Source organism: Myxine glutinosa, chromosome 9 (genome assembly GCF_964187855.1).
Source record: "Myxine glutinosa chromosome 9, kmMyxGlut1.1, whole genome shotgun sequence".
NCBI lineage: Eukaryota > Metazoa > Chordata > Myxini > Myxiniformes > Myxinidae > Myxine > Myxine glutinosa.
Window position 1 is genome coordinate 125,190,398 of NC_136269.1, and position 27,877 is coordinate 125,218,274.

Here is a 27,877-nt window from a genome sequence, read left to right on the forward strand (position 1 = left end):
TCTCTATCTCTTTGCTGATGACTCCACTCTCTGCCGCTCCATTCCTCTTCCCTCAGATCGGCAGTCTGCTGCCTCCTCACTCTCTGAAGACCTGGACAAAATCACAGACTGGTCAAACAAGTGGAACATGTCTTTCAATCCTGACAAATCTCACACTCTTACTATGTCTCTCCGAAAAGATCGACTGGACAACCCTCCCATCTACTTTCTCAACAATCCTCTCCAAGAAGTTCTGTCGCTCAAGATTTTGAGTCTCACTATCTGCCATGATCTTTCTTGGGAAAACCACATTTCCAAGCTGGCCTCCAAAGCCAGTCGCCGACTGGGCATCCTCCGTCGTGCGAAGTCCTTCCTCGGCACACCTGAGCTCCTCACCACATACAAGGCTTTCATCCGCAGCTCAATGGAATACTGTTCTCCCCTATGGGCCGGTGCTCCTGCCTCACACCTAGCTCGGCTTCACGCTGTTGAAACCAAAGCTTTCAGAATTATTGGAATCTCCCGCGATGAAGCTATCTCTGAGGGCCTTTCACTCACTCACCGCAGGCAGGTAGGTGGTCCTTCTGTCTTCTACCGACTCCTCTCCGGCCTTGCACCCCCAGCTCTCTCTGTGCTCTGTCCCCCAAATATTCCTACAGGTCGCACAAGATCTGCCAGCAACCCTCTGATGGTTAAACTGCCGAAATCTCGGCTCTCTGCTCACCTTCACTCTTTCATTCCTCTTTTCTCCCGCCTCTGGAACAAACTCCCTCACTCCCTTCAATCCCACTCCTCCCTCCAGGTCTTTAAAACAGCTGTTCACCACCATCTCTTATCTTCCCCCATCCAAAACCTTGATCTTTTCTACCCCCGCTAATTCACCCCAGATCCACCTTGTTTGAAATTCCAACTTCTTTCCTGGAAGTCCTGGCAGTGTCCATATGTTTTATACCTCTCCCACCGCCCCCTTCCCACGCCCCCCCCCCCCCAAAGCCCTCGCCCTCTCTCAGATCTCTCGATGTCTCCATGTCTCTCGGTCCCTGCTCTCAAATGTTGTGTTTGTGTCCTTCCCCCTCTCTCCCCATCTTGTCTACCGCTCCCTATGTTATATGTTTTATGTGTCGGTTTGTCTTTCTGTGTGATTAATGTTCGCTCTTTCACGAGCCTCGACCTTGTATACAAAAAAAAAAAAAAAAAAAAAAAAAAAAAAACAGCACCCATCCACAATACCATTCTGCAACCGCACCACAAATGCCAATATCCAACCACAATTTACCTATACCCTCTACCTAACACTTGCACTACCCGCCCCGGGTACTCGTGAAAGGGGTCCACTCTTCCCCCATTCACACCTTCGCACCATGCACACCACTCCGTACCACTTACTCCAACTCTCTCCACACCACCTTTACTTGCACACCTGTGCTCTCACACCTGGTGCCACCTGCACCCTTCTCTCCCCAAGCGCATTCGCGCTGATCCACAACACTCACTACTCATCCACTGCTCCACACACCTGTCCAGTTCTCACACAGCATCATCTCATCTAACTACTCCCCTCTGAAACTTGCGCTTCCCAGTCGTCCCTTTAAACTATTGCGCTCCCACGTCATTATCATCCATACTAATCTACCTGCGTCCCCACTACAGGTATCAGTCACTATCTAAACCTTAACGTTACCTAATGTCATCTTCGCTAGATCCCTAACAATATCCTAACCCACCCGGGCTAGTTTTCACTGCCATCAACCCCATAAACTATTGCTCCTTTGCCCCCTCCATGGGAAGGGTGGCAGGGATGCCACCCTTACCCACCGGGCCCATCGCTCATCAATCCCCCAGTCCTCTGGCACTAATAAGTCCCCCTTATTCAGAGGTACTGGGTCCCGCCTCGGCATCTAAAGCCGAGGCAATCCACGGGGGCGCCTGCTCGCCGGTGTAAGGCCTTATCCGGTCGGCGTGGACGATCCGAGGGAGGGCTCGTGGCCCCATTTTGATCTTTACTACCACGTCACAGACTTGCGACAGGACGACCCCCGGGCCTTGCCAGGGAGAGGTGAGTTTCGGGCACCTACCCTTCCTCCTCCGGGGATTGAAGAACCAAATCTTCATCCCCGGAGTGTACTGACTCCCCTGGCTCCGGTGGTCGTACCTGCGCTTCATCTTTTCCCCCGCCAGATGGAGTTGGCGGCGGGCGAAGGCATGGACTAGCTCCATGCCTTCCTCTAGGTGACGTGCGTACCCCTCCCTCGGCGGGTTAACCACTGTGTCTGGCACGGGACCGCATAGCAAGTCGGCGGGAGCCCGTAACTCCCGCCCATACATAAGCAACGCTGGACTGCATGCGGTGGCCCCGTGCTGGCTGGTTCGGTAGGCCATGAGCAAATAAGGGAGATGTTCGTCCCAGTCATCCTGACGGGTGGCGGTGAACAGTGCCAGTTGTTGGATTAAAGTTCGGTTGAATCTTTCCACCATCCCGTCAGATTGAGGTCTTAAAGGCGTTGTTCTGGTTTTCCGAATTGACAGGAGACTGCACACATCTTTTAGCAATTTGCTCTCAAAATTTCGTCCCTGGTCGGTGTGCAACTCCTGTGGAATCCCATGCCGGCACACAAATCCTTCCACGAAGGCCTGCGCTACCACCCCTGCTTCTTGGTTGGGGAGGGCGTAGGCCTCCGGCCACTTGGTGAAGTAGTCCATCACAACGAGGATGTACTTATTACCTAGGCGGGTGCGGGGTAGTGGGCCTAGGATATCCATGGCCACCCGCTCTAGGGGGGCCCCCACCTGGTGTAATTGAAGGGGGGCCCTCATCCTCCGTGCTGGTCCCTTTTTGGCAGTACAGGCGTCGCATCTCCGACACCAGTCCTGTATGTCGCGCCCCATATTCACCCAATAAAACCTCCGGCGTACCTGCGATGTCGTCTTTGTCCTGCCCAAATGGCCGCCGGGGCGGGTACCATGCACCTGTTGCAATATATCGGTCTTAAATTTATTTGGGACTACCACCAGCCAGGAAGTTTTATCAGAAGGAACCTCCACCCACTTGCGATACAAGATGTTATCCTTCAATTCCAGGGTTTTCCACTGAGCCCAATACGCCTTGGTCTGTGCCCCGAGGGGGGTGACCTCTTCCCCATTAGGTCTTTGCCCCAATTTGACCCAATTGAACACTGGCCCCAGGACAGGATCCTCCTGCTGGGCCGTGCTCCATGCCAAAGTTCCGAATTCCTCATCTGCGGTTAGTGGCAAAATTGGCCCTCTCACCCGGGTTGCCCGGACAACGAGGGTCGGGTCCGAATCGCCCAATTGTTCCCTCTCCTCGTGTCTCGCACAAAATTTGCAGTTTTCCCCCAGACAAGGACGCCGAGAGAGTGCGTCCGCATTACCATGGGCCTTCCCGGCCCTATGGGCCACATCAAAATCGTACTGCTGCAACTTTTCCAACCACCTTGCAATTTGGCCCTCTGGTTCCTTGAACCGAAGGAGCCATTGCAAGGAGGAATGGTCAGTTCTAACCAAAAATTTCCGCCCGTACAAGTACGGGTGGAAATGGTTCATGGCAGCCAGCATAGCCAATAACTCTTTGCGAGTGACGCAATAATTTCGCTCGGGCCTACTTAAGGCCCGACTATAATAACCAATCACTCTCTCCACGCCCTCCTGTGTCTGAGACAAAACTGCGCCCAATCCTTCCTGGCTCGCATCCGTGTCCAGGGTAAATGCCCCGTTGCTAGTGGGGTAAGCTAGAAGGGGTGCGGATGTTAGACACCCCTTCAATTTTTGGAAGGCCTTGTGGCACTCCCGCGTCCAATTAAATCGCGTCCCCTTCTCCGTAAGCCGGTGGAGGGGACGGGCCAACTCCGCAAATTTCGCCACAAAGCGCCGGTAGTAGGAGCAGAGTCCCAAAAATCCCCGCACCTCTTTGATGGTACGTGGTGCGGGCCACTCCTCTACCGCTTTAATTTTGTCTGGGTCCGTTTTTACCCCCTCGCAACCGATGACGTGGCCTAAATAGGCCACCTCCTTGGCAAACAAGGTGCACTTACTCGGGTTCAGCTTCAACCCTGCCTGTCTGAGGCACCCGAACACCTGGTCCAAATTAGCTACTGCCTGGGGGAACGTTTTGGCATGTACTAGGACGTCATCCAGGTACACCAGGCATGATTGCTATGGCATGCCGCCTAGTACATGTTCCATCAATCTTTCAAAGGTGGCGGGGGTGTTACACAAACCAAACGGCATCACAGTAAACTGATACAGTCCCTTACCTGTGGAGAATGCCGTTTTCTCCTTCCCTGCCCTATCCATCTCCACCTGCCAATACCCACTCTTGAGGTCCAAAGTTGAGAACCAATTTGAGCCCGCAACGGCATCGAGGGTGTCATCAATCCTTGGCAGGGGATATGAGTCCTTGAGTGTCACGTTGTTTAGCTGGCGATAGTCCACGCAGAACCGCGTGGTCCCATCCTTCTTTTTGACCAGCACAACAGGTGACATCCAAGGACTTCCCGAGGGCTCGATCACGCCTGCGTCGAGCATTTTTTCAACCTGCTCGTCAGCTTCCGCCCTCTTGCTCCAAGGGAGCCGTCGGGCGGCCTGACGAATAGGCCTGGGCCTCACCGGTGTGGATCTGATGTTTCACCAGGCCCGTACGTCCAATATCCTCGGTGGACAGGGAGAAGAGGTCCAAATGGGACCCAACCAGTTTGTGTAAGGCCTCCCTCTGGGTACCTCCCAACTCTACGCTACTACGATTTACCATCTCGCAAGTGGGATCTGGCCAATTCCTACTTCTTATTGAAGGCTCCCCCCGGGGCCGGCTCGGCTGGACGTTCTCGCCCCTCACTGTCGCGACTTCCTCAACTGGGGTGCAGCCAGCTACCCTCGTGCCCCTTAATATAGTGCGTGGTTCTGTACTTATATTTATTACTCGGACGGCCACTACCGGTCCGTCCGTTTTTACAAGGGTGCGGCCCACGACTAAACCCGGTATGGACTGCGCTGCCACCGGTTCGACCAGGCCGCAGGACTCCTGCCATGTTGGGCGAGCTGCCCACCGGGCCGGCGCTATCGCCTCGGCCCTTGGGGGTTGGTCACGGCCTCGGAAGCCTCCAGCTCCGCTCTCTCGGCCGTGCTCACTCCCCCTAACGGCAGCTCTTCTACTCCCACCTGCAGGATCCCCCGGCACAAGTCGATTTTACAACCGCTGGCAGTCAACAAATCCAACCCTATTAAACATGGGTCGCACACCTCCGCCACCCAAACATCTATCTCCCTCCTTACCGACCCTAACTTGAGGGTCACAGAACCACGCCCTATGATCGGGGCCGTTACCCCGGTAGCGAGTTGCAAACTATAATTTTGCAGGCGCTGGATCTTATCCCAGCCACCTGCGCTCGAATCAAGGACCACAGGGCTGATGATCGTGGCGCTAGCTCCTGTGTCCACTACGGCGTCTACCCCCACGCCGGCAATTTTGCATCTGATTGTCAGGCTACCGGTTCCAATCTGGCCACAATAAATGACCTGTCGCGTCAATGAGGGCTCTCCTCCATCCTCTTCTGCCGAACACCGCCCTACGTGCCCGACACCTTCTAGTTTCCCGGGGTCTGGCGGGGGGGTGTCTGGGGTCGGCTAACCCGCTCCCCCCTGGGCGGAGTTGAGGACCTCAACCGCCCGGGATCATCCCGGCGCGTGGCTCGACAGTGCCGCGCCAGGTGACCCAGACGGTTGCAAGTATAGCACCTCACCTGATAAGGTGCTTGTCTCCGGAATTCCAAATTTCCCCCCCTGTAGGTCCGAATTGGATTACCCGCTCGTGGTCCACCGCGGGCCACCTCCGGGGCCGCCTGCCATGGTCCAGGTCCCGCCAGGCGCTGGTCCACCAGCCTCCGGACCATGCCCGCCAGGTCAGGACTCACGTCGGGGGCGGGCCCCCTAAGGGGTCCGCCCTCCATCGGGGGTCCCACCTGGCGGACCGCCATTGCGTGACGCTCGCTCCCCCGGGCCAGGGGCCTCGCTGCTTCCCAACGGGCCGCAGCGTCAGCCGCCTGGCTCAGTCTGCGGGCGCCACATAGCTGTTGCCGGAGCTCAATATCCGGGAGGGCCTGGATAAAATGGTCCAGCGCCAGGCTTTCCCGGGAATCCGCTGCCATGCTAGCATGTGCGATCCCCACTGCGCGGCGAATGTCGTGGGCAAGTTCCCCGATGGCTTCCTGGGGCTTGCGTTTTCGCAGCGCGAGCTGAGCTTTAACAAGCTCGCTCTGCTGTTCAATGCCGAATCGATTAATTAGGGCGTCGCGGAGGGCTGGCAGGGTGAGAGCACCCGCTGGTAATGCCGTCAGCACCTCCGCCGCCGCGCCGCGCAATGCGGCCACCAGGTGTACTCCACCTTCGTCCTCACCCCAACCGTTGCCCTTACACACACAGTCGAACTGCGCCAGGTACGCGCGTAGATCACTCTTGCCGTCATACGGCGCGAGTGGGACCTTGTGGGACCACCTCGTATGCGAGTCGTTGCCCGCCTGCCGGACCCCGTGCGTCGCCCCTTGCGGGGTCAGCGCGGGGCCGAACCGGCCGGGCCCCCACAGTACATTACCCCCAAGGGGCTCTCGTGCCTCCCCTGTCCCTCTAAAAACTACCCCTGTTGGTGTCGATGCATGGGTCACACTTCCGCAACCCGCTACCCATTCCATACCACCACAACCTTGCTCACCCACACCTCGCACCTCTCCCATCACCGGACCCTCTTGCTCGCACCCTCGTTCCATACCCTCCGGACCAGCCATACACCTCACTCTTGGCCTCTCACGAACATCCGGGTCTATCTCGACCCCCAAGCTTATTAAATCACCTGGCGCATCATACGCACGACCATATTGGTCACCACTTACACCGGGTCCTCTTTCTCTTCGCTTCTCCTCCATCACCTGCGAACCCCTCATCCGGTTAATGAGCACATCATCACGATCCGAACACAGACTTTGGACCAATTCTTTTACCTCCTCTTTTATCTCTTTCTTATCCTCTCTCCGTCGCTTCTTAATTTCGCTCACCCCTTCTTCCACTTCTTCTAATTTCTGTTTCACCTCCTTCATCTCCTCGTGCGCCCCTTTAAGTTCTTCCTCTAACTCCACTTTATTTTTTTCTATGTGCTCCCGCACCTCCCGCTCTTTAACCTCCATCACCTCTACCACCTTGTTCATTTTCCTCGTCAGGTCCTCGTGTACCGTCTGACACTCTTTTTTAATTACCCCTACGTCCTTTTTCATCTCCTTCTGTGTCGATTTTAAACCCTCTATTACTGCTGTGTTCTTCTTTACCTGGTCCCCCAACTCCTTTTGTCCCACTGTCAGTTGTTCTACTCCCAGCGTCAACTCCTCTATACCACCTTGCAATTTTACAGTCCCCTTTCTCACCTCCTTCTCCATGCGCTCCTTACAGTGCCTCACCTCCTCGCGCACTCCTCCGACCTCCTCACTCACACCTCTTCTGATCTCTTCTCCCATCACTTGCATCTCCTGCCCAGATGCCACCCTCATCTGCTCCATTTCCTCCCTGTGAGCATCCAGTTTGGTTTCTACCCCCATTCTGACCCCCTCTATCTGCTGCCCCATTTGTTTAACTTCCCTTTCCGCATGGTCCCTCATGTCCCTCAATTTGCCTTCCATACTGTTTTCTAACCCCTCTAACCCCTTTTGCATCCCTTCCATTTGATTCTCTTGAGCGGCCATTCTGTTTTCTACCCCCATTAACCCATTTTTAATCCCTCACCGGTACCCCTCGCTTCGTCCCTCATTACCCCCATTTGCTCACTCTGAGCCTCCATCCGGTTCCCCATTACCCCCATTTGGTTTCCCATTACCCCTAATTGCTCACTCTGCAGTTTGAGGGACGCCTGCATTTGCGCCATAAATTGCTCCATGAGGGCCTGCATTTGGGCCATCCCTCCCACTTGTGCAGTGGGTGCGGCCGCCGTAGCTATGTGCGAGGTGCCATTTTGCGCGCCCGCAACCTCGTGCGCGACGACGCCATTTTGCGACCCTGCTACCCTCACTGCTTCGCTCTCCTCATGTCCCTCAATTTGGTCCTGGATCGACCCTGCCTCACTCTCCTCTACCGGAACCCAGCCGTCTTGATCTGCCATAGCGCGACTTTCAAAATTCGGGTTTTTATTTTTGTAAAACAAAATCAAATTTCGCCGTTAATAATTTCGAGCGCGTGAAGCGCGCTTCGGGTCCAATCCCACTTCCCGACACCAATTGTTACGGACACGACTTAGATGTTGCTTGACCGAGCGGAATGGCCGCCGTGTTCGCACAAGTTACCCGATTACACTCGAACGTTGGCCGAATCGCACTATGCTAAATCAATGAAGGAACGGACACAACGGCTGGGATTAAGGCAACGACACAAGGGGTACAGTTCTCAAGACCTCCAGAGGAGGATATAATATTGGTTATGCAGAACGGTTAGATTACACGGCAAGAGGTAAAGCACAGCAAGATGGGCACTTAGACACAGTCTTATCTTATTCCCGACAGACCACAGACAAACGGGACAAGACTGACTCACACAGGGATTGATGGCAAGGAAGGGCAGGCAGTCGATAGCTCAAGGTGCACCTTGGCTCAGGGGCAGAATCGACCCGGTCCGGTCCAGAGATGCGGGTAGGTATCGTCGCGCTGGAGGTGGCGTCCGTTTCTCTCCAAGCTGAGGCGCATCTGACGTCACCTCCGTCTTCCTGCGCATGTCCAGCGGGGAGTGACACGCCCTCGGCTCGTTAGCTCCGCCCCAGATGGAATTGGTCCGCCGCTTCTTATTGGGTGCGGGGGGTTACCGGGCTCCGCCCTTGACGAGGAGCTGACAGTGAGCCCCTGCGTGGTAACCCCGTCGGAGCACATGTTCAATGGCGGCTAACCAAGCCGGAGTGAGGACGCACACTCCCCGCGCCGCCGCCGCTGTTGTTGTTGTTGGTGTTGTTGTTCCATGAGGAAGAGATGCGGGGAGGTATTGGGAGGTCCTAAACTTACTAACGGTGCCATACAATCACATTCTGGTGCAACGAAGAGTCAGAATTAATGGAAACGAGTCCTTAACTGACATAGACTAAGAATAACTAGCAAGATGTCCTATAGTTGTCTACGTGAGATGCGGTGAACCTGGGCACGACATTTAATGGGGGAAAAAGGGGAAGGTCGGGGCTACAGAGTGTTGTTTACAGACAATGGGACTAGGGAATGGGGGATTGGGGATAGTTGGGGAGTATTGGGGAAATAGGGGAATATTTACAAGCGGATATGGAGGGAGGCCAAATCCCATATCCGCAACAATATCAACAAAAACATTAATTACTTCAAAAATATTGGACTTGCAGTCATACTTGTTACATCAACATAATCCAAGTTTATTTACCCTTTGAAAAATATATCTAATGATATAATTGTCACTGAAATGATATAGTTATAACTGAAATCATATGTCGCCCCACTAATGCTGACCGATAGAAATCCCGAAGCAGATATGCAACATGAAGAATTGACTTAAGATTCTGACACAATTGTGAAAGTGACTTTTATAGACATCATGTTGATATAAGCTATTTCACATATGACGATAATGAATTCATAACATGCACTGTAACTTATGTACATCTATTACATGAAGTAATACATGTAATACATTTAAAAGTTCAGTCACGCTCTTCATCAGTGCTGTCGTCAAAGACAACAGAATCATCAACATTTGGACAATCGTCTGCACTACACGAGCAGAATTCAGTGCAGGTCAGTCCTGCAGAGATACAATGACATGTTCTGCTCTGCCTACAGTCATCGTCGGTGCAGTAGAGATGCGTGAGATCTCGAACCTCCCTTGGGGCTGCATCCTTTTGGAACATGACAGGCTCAAGTTTGTTGTCTCTGACCTGCCATCCATTACAATCAGGGTTCCAAAGTACAGGCTTCGCTACATGGCTGTGGGTCCATATCGCCACCTGGTAATTTGCTCGCTTCAGATGTTGTTCGAAAGCATCGTCTGTTGGTGGGAAGAGAGATGCTGGTTTGTCACTTGTGCAGGCATAAACATAACGAAGTTGGTCGAGTGTGTGACTTGACTTTGAACCATACAACGACAGAGCATATTTTGTGGCAGTGCTGACGACATTGGTTGTATCTCTGGTTTGGCCTAACCGTGACAGTGGTGCCAAGTGTGCAATGTTTTGCTTGAGTTTCGAATATGCAGTGCGTTTCCCGACTTTGAACAGCGAGGAGGTTGTGTCACAGCCACTTATAGCATGTAATGCTGGCAAGCAACTTGACGTATCCTGACCGATGTCGTCCGTTATTCTGTTGACAGGAATGAATCTCTGACGATTCGTTGTTTTTGTACAGTGACCTGCATTCATGTACACTTTGGTGTCCCCAAACATGCCTTTCCCACAGTAATAGATGAGTAGGACCAACACGTCAGTGTCATCACATCGTACAATGACCCTTGAGTGTGCTCTGGCGAGATGGATAGCATGTAGCAGGAGCCGTGTGTCAGCCTCCTCATGTGTGCTGAACAATTCAGGTAGTTCCCGGATGCCTCTATGATCCACAACTTTAACTAGCAGGCCATCGTTAAAGCCTCCTGCCAGTGTGACAGATTGGTTTTCCTCAAGCTGCAATTGGGCGGCTACTGTCAAGTAACTGCAGAGGAAATCGGCAAGTGCTGATTTGTTTGTGGTGTTCTTCAGGAACTTCCTGTAGTTTGGAACTGTGCGTTGTCCATCGATGACATATCTGGGTGTTGACTCTCCACCAGTGCGACGTTGTCTTTCCAGCTGCTTGATAGAGAGTGGTACATCATACCTGTCAAAAACCAATGTAACTGATGTCACACCTTGGTTACTAGCAAGCAGTGACTGAATCTTCTGCATTATGGTACGTCCGAGATCGTCAAATGTGTCAAACTGGGCTTCATCAAGTGCCTGAAGTAGTGCCATCCCATCAATGACATAAGCAGTATCATGTTGGTCACAGGGTTCGAGCACCTGGACTTCCTCGCAATTAGCTTCTAACTTCTTTGCCAGATCCGCCTTGTTGGTTTTTCGCATTGTCCCATCATTGTTGAAGAGGGACGGTGGCACAGGAGCCAGTTCATGTGTCAGGACTTGTTCCAGACTGACATCGCGTTTCTTTGAGACAGCAAGCAGCCGCCGGAAAAGTACTTCTGAATCCACCATCAATTTATTTCGTTTGTTGGTTTTCATGGGTTTTGACATGTCCGCAAACGTTGGTGTCTTTGTTCGTGAGTCTGTTTCCCAGAAACTCTTGGTTTGGTCAGCAAGAAGTCGCTTTTCGATAAAACTTTTGTTGCATTTCTGGGCGTCTGTTAAGAAATGTCCAAGTCCGTTTGATACTTCTTGTGAAGCAACCTGGCCTGTGGCGATGTTGACCAATTCGTCAGGTACAGTACGTAGGTCAAACGGATTTTGTGCGTTTGATACAAATTCCGTGATCTTGGTAACATCTTGTTCATCCCTTACCATCCTTGTCTTTCCATGCTCAGCGTGGTTTGTGGAAGCTACTTCAGTGTCCCCATCACAGAGTTCTTTAAAAGCCTCTGTATATTGTGCTGTGACATGTCGAGTGACCATCCATCTGGTAAGGGCACCTTTCCTCAAGGTAAACCCGATGACACCTCCCTGGCTCTTTCCCTCACGGTTAATTGTTTGTTCAAGTGCTTGGTCACTAGCGACAGCATTGAACCGGCGCAAAGACCTACGGACCACAAATCCACCTTCCTGCAGATATTGATAGGATTTTGGGTGCAATTCCCGAAGTGATAGCATATCATTCAAATATCCTGGCAAATATTTGGCATAATTTCCTCTGTCTGCAGCTCGGCACCAGGGTATAGTCTCACAGACGACGATGAGATGGAGTTCGAACAGTCCCTCGCACTCTGCTCTCAGAAGTCGCAGCAAGATGTTTACTCCCTGCATAAATGTATCCCAGTAGGCAAATGTTGCAGACTGTGTCCTACCTGCATTTGTGAACTCTTGTTGTAGTGCTTGCAAAGGTGCTATGTGCTCTGATTCAAGTTGTTTCGTCAGTGTTATTGCGGATTCCCTGTCTCCTGCATTGAAAGCATTCTGGATCTCTCTCACAAGCCTGTACATGTCGTCTTTGGGCAACATGGTGTGTTCTGTTGCCGCAGACGTGCATGGTTGCTGGTCACTCTCACTGGGGTTGGATGTGGAGATATTTGACTTGCTGGTATACTTGGCCCGACACGATTTGTGGAATGATACTTTCAAATCAAGACTCAATATGTCTTGTTGCAAAGGCCAGATACTTTCATAAACGTCATCTTTTCTGATTTGACTTGCTTTGAAGATTGCACTCAAACCATTAAATGTTGGGTTCTTTACAACTTCTTGCTTTTTAGGGTCGAGGGGTTTAAAGCATATGATGCAGTGGTCAGTGTCAATTTTACGACGCTTCGCAACAGGTGGTTCCAGATCCATAATTGCAGATCAATTGTCAGCACAAGCATCTGAAATGAAATAATTAAAGATAAGTATATATCAGTAGTTTTAGAAAAAGGCAATCAAGCTCAAAATTGATTTTCTGCAACTGGATTTAAAATCATTCTTGTTTGGTTAATGCATATACATGTATTATAAATTAATCAATGTCGGTTACTTTTAGGGGGGGTGACATATGGTTTCGGTAATAACTCTATTAATTCAACTGATTTATCTTTATGAGTTATATTTCTAAAAAGGAGAATGATAGAGGGTTATTTTGATGTAATATGTAGTAATACAACTCAAATACTTATGAAGAAATTAATTGTTTAGTTGATATTTATTGGTAAACCCGAAGCTGATTTATTGCGCAAAATTCCACTATTTTTGCCTGTAGGTCACACAAAAGCCTTTGTTACATCACAAATGGTTTTTACACATATATATGTCATCATTCTGCACATTTTGGTACCAAATTTGTGTTTGTAGCACCAGTATTAACAAATATATGAGCCAAAATCTGTGGCGATTAAATCCATTTTTGCAGTCTGCAGTGATACATATGTAAACGTGATTTTCAAAATGTTGTGCAATGATCTCAGGTTCACAACCATGATTTTCTAACTACCCAAACATCCCTCTTCAAGAAAAAATAGGTTGTGACTTGTTCTACCGTGGGTAGGGGTTTCTCACATTTTAGGCCCCTTTTTTAATTTGGCCACTAGACCAATAGGGACAAAACCGATACATAGCAGGATACAGTGCATTCAGAAAGTATTCAGACCCCTTCACTTTTTTCACTTTTTGTTGTGTTGCAGCCTTATGCTGAAATCGTTTAAATTCATTTTTTCCCTCATCAATCTACACTCAATACCCCATAATGACAAAGAGAAAACAGGATTTTAGAAAGTTTTGCAAATTTATTAAAAAGAAAAAACTGAAATATCACATTTACATAAGTATTCATACCCTTTGCTATGACATTTGAAATTTAGCTCAAATTCCTCCCATTTCTCTTGATCGTCTTTGAGATGTTTCTACACCTTGATTGAAGTCCACCTGTGGTAAATTCAATTGATTGGACATGATTTTGAAAGGCACACACCTGTCTATGTAAGGTCTCACAGCTGACAATGCATATCAGAGCAAAAACCAAGCCATGAGGTCAAAGGAACTGCCTGCAGAGCTCAGAGACAGGATTGTGTCGAGGCACAGATCTGGGGAAGCCGACAAAAAAAATCTCTGCTGCATTGAAGGTTTCCAAGAGCACAGTGGCCTCCATAATTCTTAAATGGAAGAAGTTTGGAACAACCAGGACTCTTCCTAGAGCTGCCCGCCCGGCCAAACTGAGCAATCGGGGGAGAAGGGCCTTGGTAAGAGAGGTGACCAAGAACCCGATGGTCACTCTGGCTGAGCTCCAGAGATCCTGTGTGGAGATGGGAGAAACTTCCAGAAGGACAACCATCACTGCAACACTCCACCGATCTGGGCTTCATGGCAGAGTGGCCAGACGGAAGCCTCTCCTCATAGTGTGGTATGAGGTGTCATGAAAAACAGCTCCCGTGCGATTTGCGTGCTAAAATTGATTTTTTTGCTTTGTTGGATTGATTTTAGGTCAATTTATTCGAAAATAATGGGGTTCAAATTTTCCGACCCCTGGACCCCCTTTTAAGGGGTGTTTTGTTTCCAGTGACCCCCGGGACTGACCATGCGACTTTCTCCCCTAACAACTGAGAGATTTTATCGATCTCGGGGTCGTTAGAGAGGTTTTCGATGACGCTAAATCCATTTATGATACTTTCGAAGCGACCGGAAGTGGCGATCCCCGACTTCCGGTTAGGTTCCATGCCAAGGTCAAGGTCATTTCGAAGGTAGCGATAAAACCTGGTCATATAGTAGCACTCTCTGAGGGTTTTCATGCACGAGAAGACGGCTGAAGCAGTTATTTTTGCGATCAGACTGGCCAGTCACAAATAAATCTTCATTTTAAAGCCATTCTTAGTCAAATTTAGAAAATATTTACCGAAATAGCAAAAGTCTTACAAATGATATAAATACAGAACTATATGTGTTTAGCTTGTTTAATGTCACAAAATGTTTTTGCTTACACAAGTATGTAATAATGTAACACAATTCCTCTAAATTCTCAAGATAACACATCCGAGAATCATGCAAACTAAACTATTGGACGGATTATTCGTCAACGTCTTCGCTATGTATATCATTTCTGACCAAATTTACACAGTTATCGACATAACATTTACATAGAGGAGTGCATGGAAGACCGTTCTTCCAACAACTGCATCTGCCTTTGCAGCTTGATTTACATTTACATTTCGTAAGCTCAATCACAGCTTTTGGGGCAGGGAGGTTGAGACATCCAACCGGAACATATAGACCTTTCTTTACAGTCCATCCATTTTGTTCAATAGAAGGCAGAGTCAGGCAGTTTGTAGTATATGATTTATCCCGCATGGCGATGTAATTTGCGCGATGGATGTGGGGCAATAACGCAGCGCGAGTAGGAGGTAACATCTCTCCCTCTACGTTTTTTGACCGAAATAGTTCCCATCTAAGCGCCGGTAGGGTTGTAGGACCGGTCGAGCAGTATACGCGACAGACAAACTTCTCCAAATCCTTGACCTGAGAGGGCAGTTCACCATTCGTCAGCGTGGTCGGGATAGGACCCTCACCAAGCTCCCGGAAGCAGCTGATGGCAGGATCATCTTCATCAAGCTTCATGTAGGCACCAACCCAGGTCTTCTTGGTGATTCCCATGAATTTCCCACCCCAGTCAGCGCCAGAGAAATTGTGGAGTCCAATCAGTCCTTGACATTTCCGAAGACCTATTACTCCAACTCGTTCCACCACATCAATTTCGCGGTACTTTGTTCCCTTACCAGTTAAAAACTTCAGACGAGCTTGAGCTCCAAGACGACCACAAGAGACCAGGTCCAGGAGAAGCGTGAGGACGTCTGTGTCGGGTGACCAAACACATATGTATCTCTCAGCACTTTCAGCGATAGAAGCCAAGACTTGATGAGGTATCAGTGTATCAGCTTCTTCGTGTGAATGATCTTCTTCAAAATTGTGACCCTTGATCTTGGTGTTGTACACGACGACTAGTTTGAAGGTATTGTTACCGGAGAAGTGTTCCAACAAACCCTGAGTGAACATAGAAGTCAGTTTACTCTTAGAACTTGATGCAGACAGAATCTCCTTTAGAGACATTGTGAGCTTCATATCTGGGTGAATGGCATATTCTGTGGAGGTCTTACTTCTCTTCTGGCGCGTCTTGTTCTTCAGAGTTTGATCCAGATAACGATCAAATACCACTCGAGCCTCATTGTAGCCTGTCATCATGTACTCAATCCGCTTGATAAATGCATCTTGGAGGTCCGATAGCTTTCGCATTATCGTTGTTTTCTTCATACTCTGAACCACAGCCATGGCGTCAATGACAAGAACTCGCGATGGACCATCCGCTGGAGATATATCGAGAAGAGGAGGCGATTGAAGTGGTTGCCCCTTCGCCCCTTCAACGGCATGCATCAGACTGGCCTTGTCCGTCGGAATGTACAGAGACCCATCAACAGCGCAAAGGGAGCGGGGTAGCACTGACATCTCAAACTCTCCGATTGTCTCTTCTAGTTTTGGCACCAGCTGAGGCCGGCTTCTTTGGATGATAAGAAATCTGCCGAGCAGTTCACGATCTTCACGCAACTTGATGACCTTATCACCAACGCGAACTTTAGTTTTCTCCATCAAGTTCGAAAAGCTTTTTAGCTTCAGTTTCTTCATTGGGTCCCAAACCGAAAGTGTTGATGTGGGCAGTAATCTGTCTTGAACGAAATCGTTAAAACATTTCTGTCCCTTCCCTGGAAATCGCAAGATATCGTCTTTCGCATCTTCTGGAACAAGGGCTGAAGACACCAGGCTCTTCAAAGCAGGCTTTACTGTAAATGGATTGCCCGCGCAATGCAACTCGATGGAGTGACGGATCTTCAGAGCGTTTTCTCTCGATCTCGCTGCAACTTGTCCCGAAAGCTGGTAATGTTCACTTCGCTCAGTAGATTTAGAGGCTTGAGGGAAACTGTTGAGATACTGCTTCACTATACGAGCGAGGTGAGGTGTGGTAGTAAGAAGTCGGTCTAGGGCAGCTTCGTCTTGGCTCAATCCAACCATCCCGCCGTGATGCTTCAACCCTTTGATCTCTTGCTCCAGGGCCTGGTCGGTGAAAAGATGAGTGAAGGGAACTTCTGATTTTGCCACAACGAAGTCTCCTGATTTCAGGGCCTCCCACGTAACTGGATCATCCTCTTCCAGAGCATTCATTTGTGCAAGATGGACTGGCATTAGGCGAGCATAATTCAGGAGATCGCGCGCGAAGAAATACTTGATGAGGTTCTCTAAGACAGCCAAGTAACCTTCCCAGTCAGCTGAACGGCAGGCACCTATGAGATGCAAAAGACTTTCCACTTGCTCGAGGTACTGGTTGAGAAATTGAGCGAGCTCGCCGATGTTGTCATCTTCTTTCTCATGGGGATTTTCTGAGTACGAGGACCGGATGTCGTTGTAGATATCAACCATGTCTTGGCTACGGTCGTGGAGAGCTTTCTTGAGAGCAACGCATTGGTCACGAAGTGGTTCAGGTGGATGATCAGAGAAAATGGCGTCAAACTTCATCATCATGATCGCCAGGCTAGTCGTGATGTGGTACTCAACTCCTCGCTTGTATGCCTTGCCACCATAGACTCCACGAAGACCTGCAGAAGTGTATGTGCCGCTTTCAATCGCACACGTGTCAATGCCACTTCCGTCGATTGTTTTGCCAAGAGCGTGCAGGGCAGCAAACACAATATGCAGAACGCCCGCTCGGAGAATCCAGTTGGTGTTATTCACTGACTGCTGAATCTTGAGGGCACGGCTGTAAAGATCAAGATCGAGCGTTATGAGGGTTCTTCTCTCAGGACCAACCACAAAAGCAGATATTCCCTGAGTCAACATCAGAACAGTATAGAGGGTCGAGTAATCCGTTGGAGAGGTCTTGAATAGCGGAGCGATCACTTCTGTGTTAGTCGGGCTCAGACTCTGACAGGAGTGTGATAACAGAAGATTTAGTAGCACCCCATGTTGGCATAACTTCTTCCTTTGCTAACTCCTTACCTTTAAGGATTCGTTTTGTCACTGAAAGAATAGGATCGTCGGAATATCTGGGGTTTTGACCTGCGGTCTGACCTTGCAGTTCTTCAGTCTCTTGCTGCTATATATTCTCCACACGTTGGTCATTTAGCTTTTCACCACCTCTGTCATCAGTACCGTAGTAGTTGGCAAGTGCCCAGGTGTGAGTGAAGTCTTTGGAAATCTTACTCCTCCGCTTTTCTAGATGGTAGACCTCAAATCGAATTGGTTTAGGTTTAATGATTGGCTCTTGCAGGTACTTGACTTCGAACGTGAGTGGTGCCGGTGCGAGAAGTTTCTCTGGGATGACAAGTGGTTGGTTGATGGGCTCGCCATCTTCTGCTCGCTGGTTGATCACGATCACTGTGCCATGGAATGTGTTCTGTCCAGTCGGTGTGTCTTCTAAGAGGTCGATGTTATCAACAGCGAACCAGATGTTCAATCCCTTCTTGATGAAATCAGGCAGACAAAATCCACCAGCCTCCTTCATTTGCTGAAGAACGCCTTGCTCTATGCGCTTTTCGAGATCAAGGAGCCTCTGGTAGTCGCTCCCAATGCAAACTTCTGATAGGTTATTGACGAGGTTTTTGTCACGAACTCTGGAATGAATGGTGAGCGGCAAGCCTATTGAGAGGGGCGTCTGGGCAGTTTGCTGAAAGATTTCGTTTTGTTTTGGCTGATGCTTTACCTGGCGATCGGTTCGAGTATTCTGGACGAGAAACTGGCAAGCAACATCAACAGTTTTGTCCACTTGTGCATTGCGCATTTCAGAAACTTTGAGAACATGACGGCCAAATAGGAGATGAGTGAGGAAGAACTGGAGAAGTGGAGGATTCTCAAAGTCTTCAAACATTCCCCTGAACGACCAGCTTCGATGCTGCATTATCTCTTCCCTTAGAATGTTTGCCATGTTCTTCAAGTTGCCAACTGTGTCGTCGTTATCCAGCTGTGCAGACCTCAGTTGCATGGCCTTCCTAACCGCCAGTGAAAGAACGAGGTTGTCGGGCTCATTTTTGCGTAGTGATTGGACGAACTGGATATTCGGAAGCCGTTCAGTAATGAGCTTTTTCAAATGCTTGCGGTAGTTGGTTGTCTGATTGATCTCTACATTATACCTCTTCAAAATGGACAAATATGCACCATTCACTTCAGCCATGTTCAGAGTAAGATCGTCCGCAGTAAGAGTATTTTGGACGGAGAGAAGCAACTGTTCATCACATAGAGAGCCAATAAGCTGGGTATTACTACGATCTTTTCGCGTTAAAGTGCGCTGCGCGTATCGTAAACATTTCCTATGATAGTATTTTTCAAGAGCAGAGGCATCCCCAGCGTCTTCTAACTCGGACACGCAAGTTCTGATGCGGTCATCCTGAGTCTTGAGCTTTATCTCGAGGAAGTTTTCACCCATCTTGTCAGAGTAAACGTGATGGAGTGGTTCTGATATGTTATTAGAACAAAAGCTACATGACGAGAACAGACACACCTTTTCCTTCGGGATGGTTTTTGTTATTTTAGGTCGGGTAGAGTCAGCCACACTGGAAGGTCGTCCAGGCCCACGCGCAGGGCATGCAGGAGAATCAAACCGGACTCGTTTAACCCTTAGCCGTTCAATCATGCTTGTGTTGACGATGGGTTTTCAACATTCGCTATGATACCATACTGATTTCCGTTCAGATTCACCTAAGCTAGCTAACCCATCTGTAAGTCGCTTAATATCACCCTGACCCAAAGACAGTCGCTCGTTAGCACAATAAATAAGTTCGCCAATCATATCAGGATTGTTTATCAGTCTCTTCTTTGATGTAGCTCCCTCATTGCAGATGATGCACACGCTGTTCTTCTCAGACATGACCTCTAGATGGTTTTGTACTAGTCTCTGTCAGCCTTCTTTCTGAAAAACAAACAAAAAAAAGCCTTGAGCATTTTACCAATATTGTTTTGTCCTTATCTCGCGACAGGGCATCTAGATCGCAAAAATAACTGCACCAAACGTCTTCCTGTGCCTGAAAACCATAAAAAGAGCTATTACATGCCTAAGTTTATTGCTACAATTGAAATGACCTTGACCTTAGCATCTTTGGTGAACGGAAATCTGGGATCGCCACTTCCGGTCGCTTCGAAAGTATCATAAATGGATTTAGCGTCATCGAAAACCTCTCTAACGACCCCGAGATCGATAAAATCTCTCAGTTGTTAGGGGAGAAAGTCGCATGGTCAGTCCCGGGGGTCACTGGAAACAAAACACCCCATAAAAGGGGGTCCGGGGGTCGGAAAATTTGAACCCCATTATTTTTCAATATTTTGACCTCGAATTAATCCAACAATGCAAAAAAATCAATTTTAGCACGCAAATCGCACGGGATTACACTTCATACCACACTATCAGTGAAAGACACATGAAAGCCCGCTTGGAGTTTGCAAAAAAGCACCGAAAGGACTCTCAGACTGTGAGAAACAAGATTCTGTGGTCTGATGAAACCAAGATTGAACTGTTTGGCTTCCGTCTGGCCACTCTGCCATAAAGCCCAGATCAGTGGAGTGTTGCAGTGATGGTTGGAAAGTTGAAGCTCAACCGAAGGTGGACCTTGCAACATGACAATGACCCTAAACCTACCAGTAAATCCACCAAGGAATGGCTGAAAAGAAAGAAATGGAGGGTTCTGGAATGGCCAAGTCAAAGCCCGGATCTAAACCCCATCGAGATGTTGTGGGGGGATTTGAAACGAGCTGTGCATGCAAGAAACCCCTCAAACATCGCACAGCTGAAAGAATTCTGCATGGAGGAGTGGGCAAAAATTTCTCCCAGTCGATGTCAGAGACTGGTGGACAGCTATAAGAAACGCCTACTTGAGCTTGTTTCTGCCAAAGGGGGCAATACCACCTATTAGAGACAAGGGTGTAATTATTTTTTCCACATGCGAAATTTGCATTTATGTTTATTTAAATTATACAATAGACTACAAAATGTAAATGTTTCATGATATTTGTTATATTATAATCACCTTTATCTATCGATATTGTTGAAATGAAGATCAAATAGCTGTATCTTGAAATATGTTGAAAAAGTCAAAACTTTACATAGGGTGTACTTACTTTTTCACGTGACTGTGTGTGTATATAGTATATATAATGGATAAGGCACGCCAAACAATAATATCCATATAATGGATATATAAAAATAAATAACATGCTGGACCAATGGCCTAATGGATAAGGCATCAGACTCCCAAGCTGGGGATTGTCGGTTCGAGTCCTATCTAGGTTGAATAATTTTTTTCCCCTTACTTTTTCAAGTCTTTTATATCATCTTGAATAAAGTCTTGTACTATGAACCAATGTGTTTAGTTCGTTTTTAAAATGTCTCTTGGGAAAAATAGAAAAGGCCCCTTTATATGGGACTAGCTGAGGTACCCGGCTTCGCCCGGGTTGAATAAGAATAAGACAAATATATGATGAAAAGAACATGTATATTTTAGAGCAATATCACAGTACATTTCCTGCATGACGTTTTGTCAATTGTCAATTTCTCAAAACCTCTTGGTATACAACATTTCTGGTTTTCTTACTTGGTGCCAAGACATAAAGATTACTTGGTTTTCCAACCCTCGAGCAGCCCACGTACAGCTGGCCATGGGAAGTACCCGGCATTGCTGGGCGGGGGAAGGGGAGGGGAGGGAAACGGGGGGGGGGAGGGGAGGAGAGGGTGGGGAGGGGAGAAGAGGGGGGGAGGGGAGAAGGGTGGGGAGGGGAGAAGAGGGGGGAGGGGAGGAGGAGAGGAGAGGAGAGAAGAGGGGAGGGGATGGGGATGGGGATGGGGGAGGGGCAAGGGGGGAGGGGAGAATGGGAGGGGTAGGGTGGAGGGGGAGGAGAGGAGGTAGGGGGGAAAGGGAGGGGCATGGGGGGAAGGGAGGGGGAGGGGAGGGGGGAGTGGAGAGGGAGGGAGAAAGGGGGAGGGGGAGGGGAGAAGTAGAGGGGGGAGGAGAGGGGTAGGGGATGGAGGGGGAGGGGGCAGGGGAGGGATAAAGGGGGAGGGGGATGGGGAGGGGGGATGTGGAGGGGAGAGGGAGGGGAGGGGAGAGGGGAAGGGATGGGAGGGGGGAGGGGGTAGGGTGGAGGGGAGGGGGAAAGGGAGGGGCATGGGGGGAAGGGGAGGGGAGAAGGGGAGGGGGTAGGGTGGAGGGGAGGGGGAAAGGGAGGGGCATGGGGGGAAGGGGAGGGGGTAGGGCGGAGGGGAGGGGAGAAGGGGAGGGGGTAGGGTGGAGGGGAGGGGAGAAGGGGAGGGGGTAGGGTGGAGGGGAGGGGGAAAGGGAGGGGCATGGGGGGAAGGGGAGGGGGTAGGGTGGAGGAGGGAGGGAAGGGGAGGGGAGGAGGTAGGGGTGAAAGGGAGGGGCATGGGGGGAAGGGAGGGGGAGTGGAGAGGGAGGGGAGGGGGGGAGTGGAGGGGGGGGATGGGAGGGGGGGATGGGAGGGGGAGGGGGGAGTGGAGGGGGGGGATGGGAGGGGGAGGGGGGAGGGGGGAGGGGAGGGGGAGGGGGGGAGTCAAGTCGGAAGTCATTGTCGTCAATTGAATGTCGCATTTATTTTTTATTCCCTGTCAAATGGCATTGGTCCCGCATTCCGAACCCGGAAGTCGGGTCATTGTCGTCAAAGTTGAAAAATTAACGTTACGAAATACGCTGATGACGTCATAATTTTAAAACCCGAAGGTTTTTAAAATATTTAAGGTGTGCTGTAGTTTTTCTGGGACGTACTGATTCCGAATATGAAGCTGAAAAATGAACGTTCCGAAATACGCTGAGATTTTATTCGAATTCGAATTCCATTAAATTTCAACTGTTGGAAACAATAATTATTTCAATTTCCAACAGTTGAAATAATTATTGTTTCCAACAGTTGACATGTAATGGAATTCGAATTCGAATAAAATCTCAACTACCGTTTATTCGTTCTTGGGAGTGGAGGGGGAGGGGGAGGGGTGAGGGGGAGGGGAGGGGGTATGGTGGAGGGAGGGGGTGAGGGGGAGGGTGGAGGGTGGAAGGGGGAGGGTGGAGGGTGGAGGGGGGAGGGGAGGGGGGTAGGGGGGATGGGGAGGGGGAGGGGAAGGGGAGGGGGAGGGGAGGGGAGGGGGGCATCATAAGGGGGGTCATTGAGGGAGGCAATGGGGAGAAGGGAGGGGGGATTCCTGAGGTCATTCCTGAGGTCAAAACCAATTCCTGAGGGGAGGGGGGCAATGGATAAGGCATCAGACTCCCAAGCTGGGGATTGTCGGTTCGAGTCCTATCTCGGTTGAATAATTTTTTTCCCCTTAGTTTTTCAAGTCTTTTATATCGTCTTGAATAAAGTCTTGTACTATGAACCAATGTGTTTAGTTCGTTTTTAAAATGTCTCTTGGGAAAAATGCCAGGGGCATAGAAAAGGCCCCTTTATATGGGATGTGCCATGTGGCAAACTATAGAAAAGAAGGGACATTCTTGGGAAAAATGTCTGGGGCATAGAAAAGGCCCCTTTATATGGGATGTGCCATGTGGCAAACTATAGAAAAGAAGGGACATTCTTGGGAAAAATGCCAGGGGCATAGAAAAGGCCCCTTTATATGGGATGTGCCATGGGGCAAACTATAGAAAAGAAGGGACATTCTTGGGGAAAATGTCTGGGGCATAGAAAAGGCCCCTTTATATGGGATGTGCCATGTGGCAAACTATAGAAAAGAAGGGACATTCTTGGGAAAAATGCCAGGGGCATAGAAAAGGCCCCTTTATATGGGATGTGCCATGTGGCAAACTATAGAAAAGAAGGGACATTCTTGGGAAAAATGTCTGGGGCATAGAAAAGGCCCCTTCATATGGTATGTGCCACATAGCACATACCATATAAAGGGGCCTTTTCTATACCGCTGGCATTTTTCCCCAAGATGAGAGGCCAAGAATGTCACGTCACACCCCATTTTCCATGAAATTGCCAATCTTTCGATTGTGATCATGAACTGAGGCTTGTCATTTTTCAGGGCAATTTGCTTTGCATTCCTAGAATTTCTATTTTTTTAAAAGACGGATGCAAATTTACGTGGCAAAATTTTGATGCCTGTTTAATGGTTATTTTATCTTTCATTTCACATCAAATTTGCATTCAGCAAAAAATGACTGCATGCGTTCCTTAAGTAATATGTAACTCAAATTTGTTATCTTGACTGCTGACAATTTCTCCATTCCTTGCCCTCCACTCATTTCTCTTTTCATACTCCTTTACGTTCCCTTCACTTCCACCCCCTCTTCCACCCCCTCTCCCACCCCCCTCTCCCACCCCCACCCAACTTCCCGTCCACGCCATTTCAATCTCACCTTTTATCACTCATTGTAGCGTTGCATGGGGCATTATTGCACGCTCAGCAGGACTCTTCCAGAACCCCAAGCGTATTTGCACATGTGACGGTGTGACGTTGTGGGAAGAACGGGAGAAGCAAATTGCTGGAAAAGGCGTACAACACAAGCCTGCCACTATGCTGGCCAACCTCTAGGTGCTCGGCATGTTTGACACTGACCTTCGAAACTGTTTAACACCGCAGACAGAACTTGTCTGCATGCAGCCAACCTACTGTTGGAATTTGGTGCTTACCTCTCTTGGAAAAGTTGCAATGTGATGGAATAATTGTACCTTCATTTTCTTAATAATATACCATATTGTGGAAATAGAATGCCCAACTCTGAATTTGTCACGTGTTTATGGAATTCTTGTGCAAAACTGGAACAATTTCATTTGACGTATATTGCAGACAATATCAGGTAGTTTGTAATACAGCAGCAACAATAATGTACATTACATAAACGCATTACATAAAGTTGCGGGTACCCCCGCCTTCCTTTTTGTTTGAAAGAAATTATAATGATCGCAACATATCATACTACAATTAATATTTTTGAGAATGTTCCATTATATTATGATGATTTGTAAAACCGGCTACCACCAAATGTGGTGCTATTTCTGGCAAACACACACACACACACACACACACACACACACACACACACACACACACACACACACACACACACACACACACACACACACACACACACACACTTATATATATATATATATATATATATATATATATATATATATATATATATATATATATATATATATATATATATATTTAGTGGCGCTGTATGTCACGAGGTGAGGAAAGCATTGTTCACATGATTCACTTTCTGTTCTTGCCTGAAAATCTTGGGACATTTGTTTAAGTATCTTTTTCCTTTGCTCTGGACTCTCCTTTACTCTTGCTTGTTTCTTCTGCTTAGCCTTTACAGCCAATATTTCAGCATCATTGGCGTTTTTGATGGTTCTTTCCATTTTCTTGGATTAAAAAAAAAACATGTATATTCCCCTCACCGTGACTATTTGGAATTAAATATACCTGGTCTCTTGGTGAATTCTGGTTGTCGTGGTTGCTTCATTTGGTGGTTGAGAGACTTTTTGAGGGGCTATTTTTATTTGAGGCAATTGGCTGCGGCAAAGAACGCCACATATCCAGACCGCGTAGTGCGTCAATCGCTCGGCCTAATTGGCATCTTAAGACTTGTGACGCCAAACTAGCGCAATGATTGGCTGCTTCGACTGTCCCACAGGCATGGTATTGCAGGTGGAAAGGCCGTAATCCATCCTGGCCCCACCAACTCAGCTGCCCGTTAGTCGCATTGAGGTGACTTGCAGGATTCTAACTGGGCAACCAGACACGCTGCACTACTATAAGAATACCTTGTTAATCCAGCAATTTAACAACTTCTTCTGATTCCGATGTACCATGCTCTGTCACAGAGCGTTAGTGCTGCCGAAGCAGTTTATTAGCAAGGCTTACACTGGGTGGTTTGCCATTGCCTCCTTCCCAGGAGTATTGAGGACAGGAATTTGTAATTTGGCCAGGGTGCCGGTGTGATACATATATATATATATATATATATATATATATATATATATATATATATATATATATATATATATATTGTTACGGACACGGCTTAGATGTTGCTTGACCGAGCGGAATGGCCGCCGTGTTCGCACAAGTTACCCGATTACACTCGAACGTTGGCCGAATCGCGCTATGCTAAATCAATGAAGGAAAAGGACACAACGGCTGGGTTAAATGACACGACACCAGGGGTACAGTTCTCAAGACCTCCGGAGGAGGATATAATATGGGGTATGCAGAACGTTTAGATTACACGGCACAAGAGGTACAGCACAGAAAGGTGGGCACTTATACACGGTCTTATCTTAGCCCCGACAGACCACAGACAAACGGGACAAGACTGACTCACACAGGGATTGATGGCAAGGAAGGGCAGGTAGTCGATGGCTCAAGGTGCACCTTGGCTCAGGGGCAGAATCGACCCGGTCCGGTCCAGAGAGGCGGGAGGTATCTCTCAGCGCTAGGAGGTGGCGTCCTTTCTTCTTCGTCGCTGAGGCGCATCTGACGTCACCTCCGGTAAGTGGCTGCGTATGTCCAGCGGGGAGTGACACGCCCTCGGCTCGTTAGCTCCGCCCCAGATGGAATCGGTCCGCCGCTTCTTATTGGGTGCGGGGGGGTTACCGGGCTCCGCCCTTGACGAGGAGCTGACAGTCAGCCCCTGAGTGGTAACCCCGTCGGAGCACATGGTCAATGGCGGCTAACCAAGCCGGAGTGAGGACGCGCACTCCCCGTGCCGCTGTTGTTGTTGTTGGTGTTGTTGTTTCATGAGGAAGAGATGCGGGGAGGTATTGGGAGGTCCTAAACTCACTACTGGTGCCATACAATCACATTCTGGTGCAACGAAGAGTCAGAATTAATGGAAACGAGTCCTTAACTGACATAGACTAAGAATAACTAGCAAGATGTCCTATAGTTGTCTACGTGAGATGCGGTGAACCTGGGCACGACATTTAATGGGGGAAAAAGGGGAAGGTCGGGGCTACAGAGTGTTGTTTACAGACAATGGGACTAGGGAATGGGGGATTGGGGATAGTTGGGGAGTATTGGGGAAATAGGGGAATATTTACAAGCGGATATGGATGGAGGCCAAATCCCATATCCGCAACAATATATTGTTACGGTTTCTAGAACCTTCACTTTATCAAATTTAGTATTAAAATCCCTAATAACCCCCCGTGTACATTTCCCCCTTAATTGGCTGTTAATTGAAATGAGTGCACCGTAGCTAGTCCATTTACAAGCGCGTAGGCCACCATAGAACCTCTCTATAGTTATTTCTTTATTATATGTCTCAGGTAAGGCTGTGTCTCCACTAGTTGACCTTGTGCTGCACCAAATGAAATAAGATAGATCCCCTTTCGATGGCCCCAGAACCTCCATTGCCAACTGCATTACCAACTGCATTCAGACTCCATTACGCACGCGGTCAGCTCGGGGAAGAAGGGTGTGGCCCGCTCATCATCATCAAGGGTGGAGCCCTGAACGACCAACCAGAGATCGTGGGTATGGCTCAAGAGGGCGGGGTTATAAAACCCGTTGCATCAGCCTCCACCGCCAGATGATTGAGGGAGCCAGATGCGTGTCCAAGCTGAAATCAACCCTGCCGCGTGAAACCAGATACGTGTGCCTGCCGCGTGAAACCAGATACGTGTGCCTGCCGCGTGAAACCAGATACGTGTGCCTGCCGCGTGAAACCAGATACGTGTGCCTGCCGCGTGAAACCAGATACGTGTGCCTGCCACGTGAAACCAGATACGTGTGCCTGCCGTCGCCTTGCTCGCTGCCAAACCGGAGCGTGGATGTTCGAGCGGGACCTCGACGTCGCGCCACTGGACCCGGACCTTCGTGCCCGCCATCTCCTTGGACCGTGTCCCTCTGCCAGCATTCCTACCATTGCCATTTCCTCCCATTCGTGTACGTGAGTTTGTTCTGTTCGTGTTGTCCTGGGAATAAGTAAGCCTGTGTAGATAAGCTAGGAATTGCTCTGTGTCCTTCTGCTCCTTCCATTTCCCTGTAAATTACATTTCTTCGTTCTTCTTTTCTTCCTTTAGTCTTGTGTAAATAATAATAAATATTTGTTCTTCCTACCTTTGCCTTCTTCATGCTCGTCCGATCGTCCCTGTCTTTTACCCATTGAACACCTGTGGCACGATTTGGCCAACGCTCAGAATCGGGTTAGTCCATGTTAACAGCCCGCGTCGCGGCTCGCTTCGCTCGGCTTAATCCAT

The 27,877-nt window shown here is 48.9% G+C and overlaps 1 protein-coding gene and 1 long non-coding RNA gene across 3 annotated transcripts in view; both read left to right on the top strand.

The window, feature by feature from the left end:
• CCS (copper chaperone for superoxide dismutase) overlaps window positions 1-25,113 on the top strand; it is a 95,733-nt gene extending 70,620 nt beyond the window's left edge. For both annotated transcript variants that reach the window (XM_068128248.2, XM_068128246.2), the window contains exon 8: window positions 24,038-25,113. In XM_068128248.2, the coding sequence (XP_067984349.2) occupies window positions 24,038-24,194 (157 nt within the window). In that variant the 3' untranslated portion in view covers window positions 24,195-25,113. The remainder of the gene's footprint in view (window positions 1-24,037) is intronic.
• A 2,396-nt stretch (window positions 25,114-27,509) lies between these two features.
• LOC137434646 (uncharacterized) overlaps window positions 27,510-27,877 on the top strand; it is a 4,206-nt gene continuing 3,838 nt past the window's right edge. Inside the window, exon 1 of the long non-coding RNA XR_010985896.2 lies at window positions 27,510-27,563. This is a non-coding gene — a long non-coding RNA (uncharacterized LOC137434646). The remainder of the gene's footprint in view (window positions 27,564-27,877) is intronic.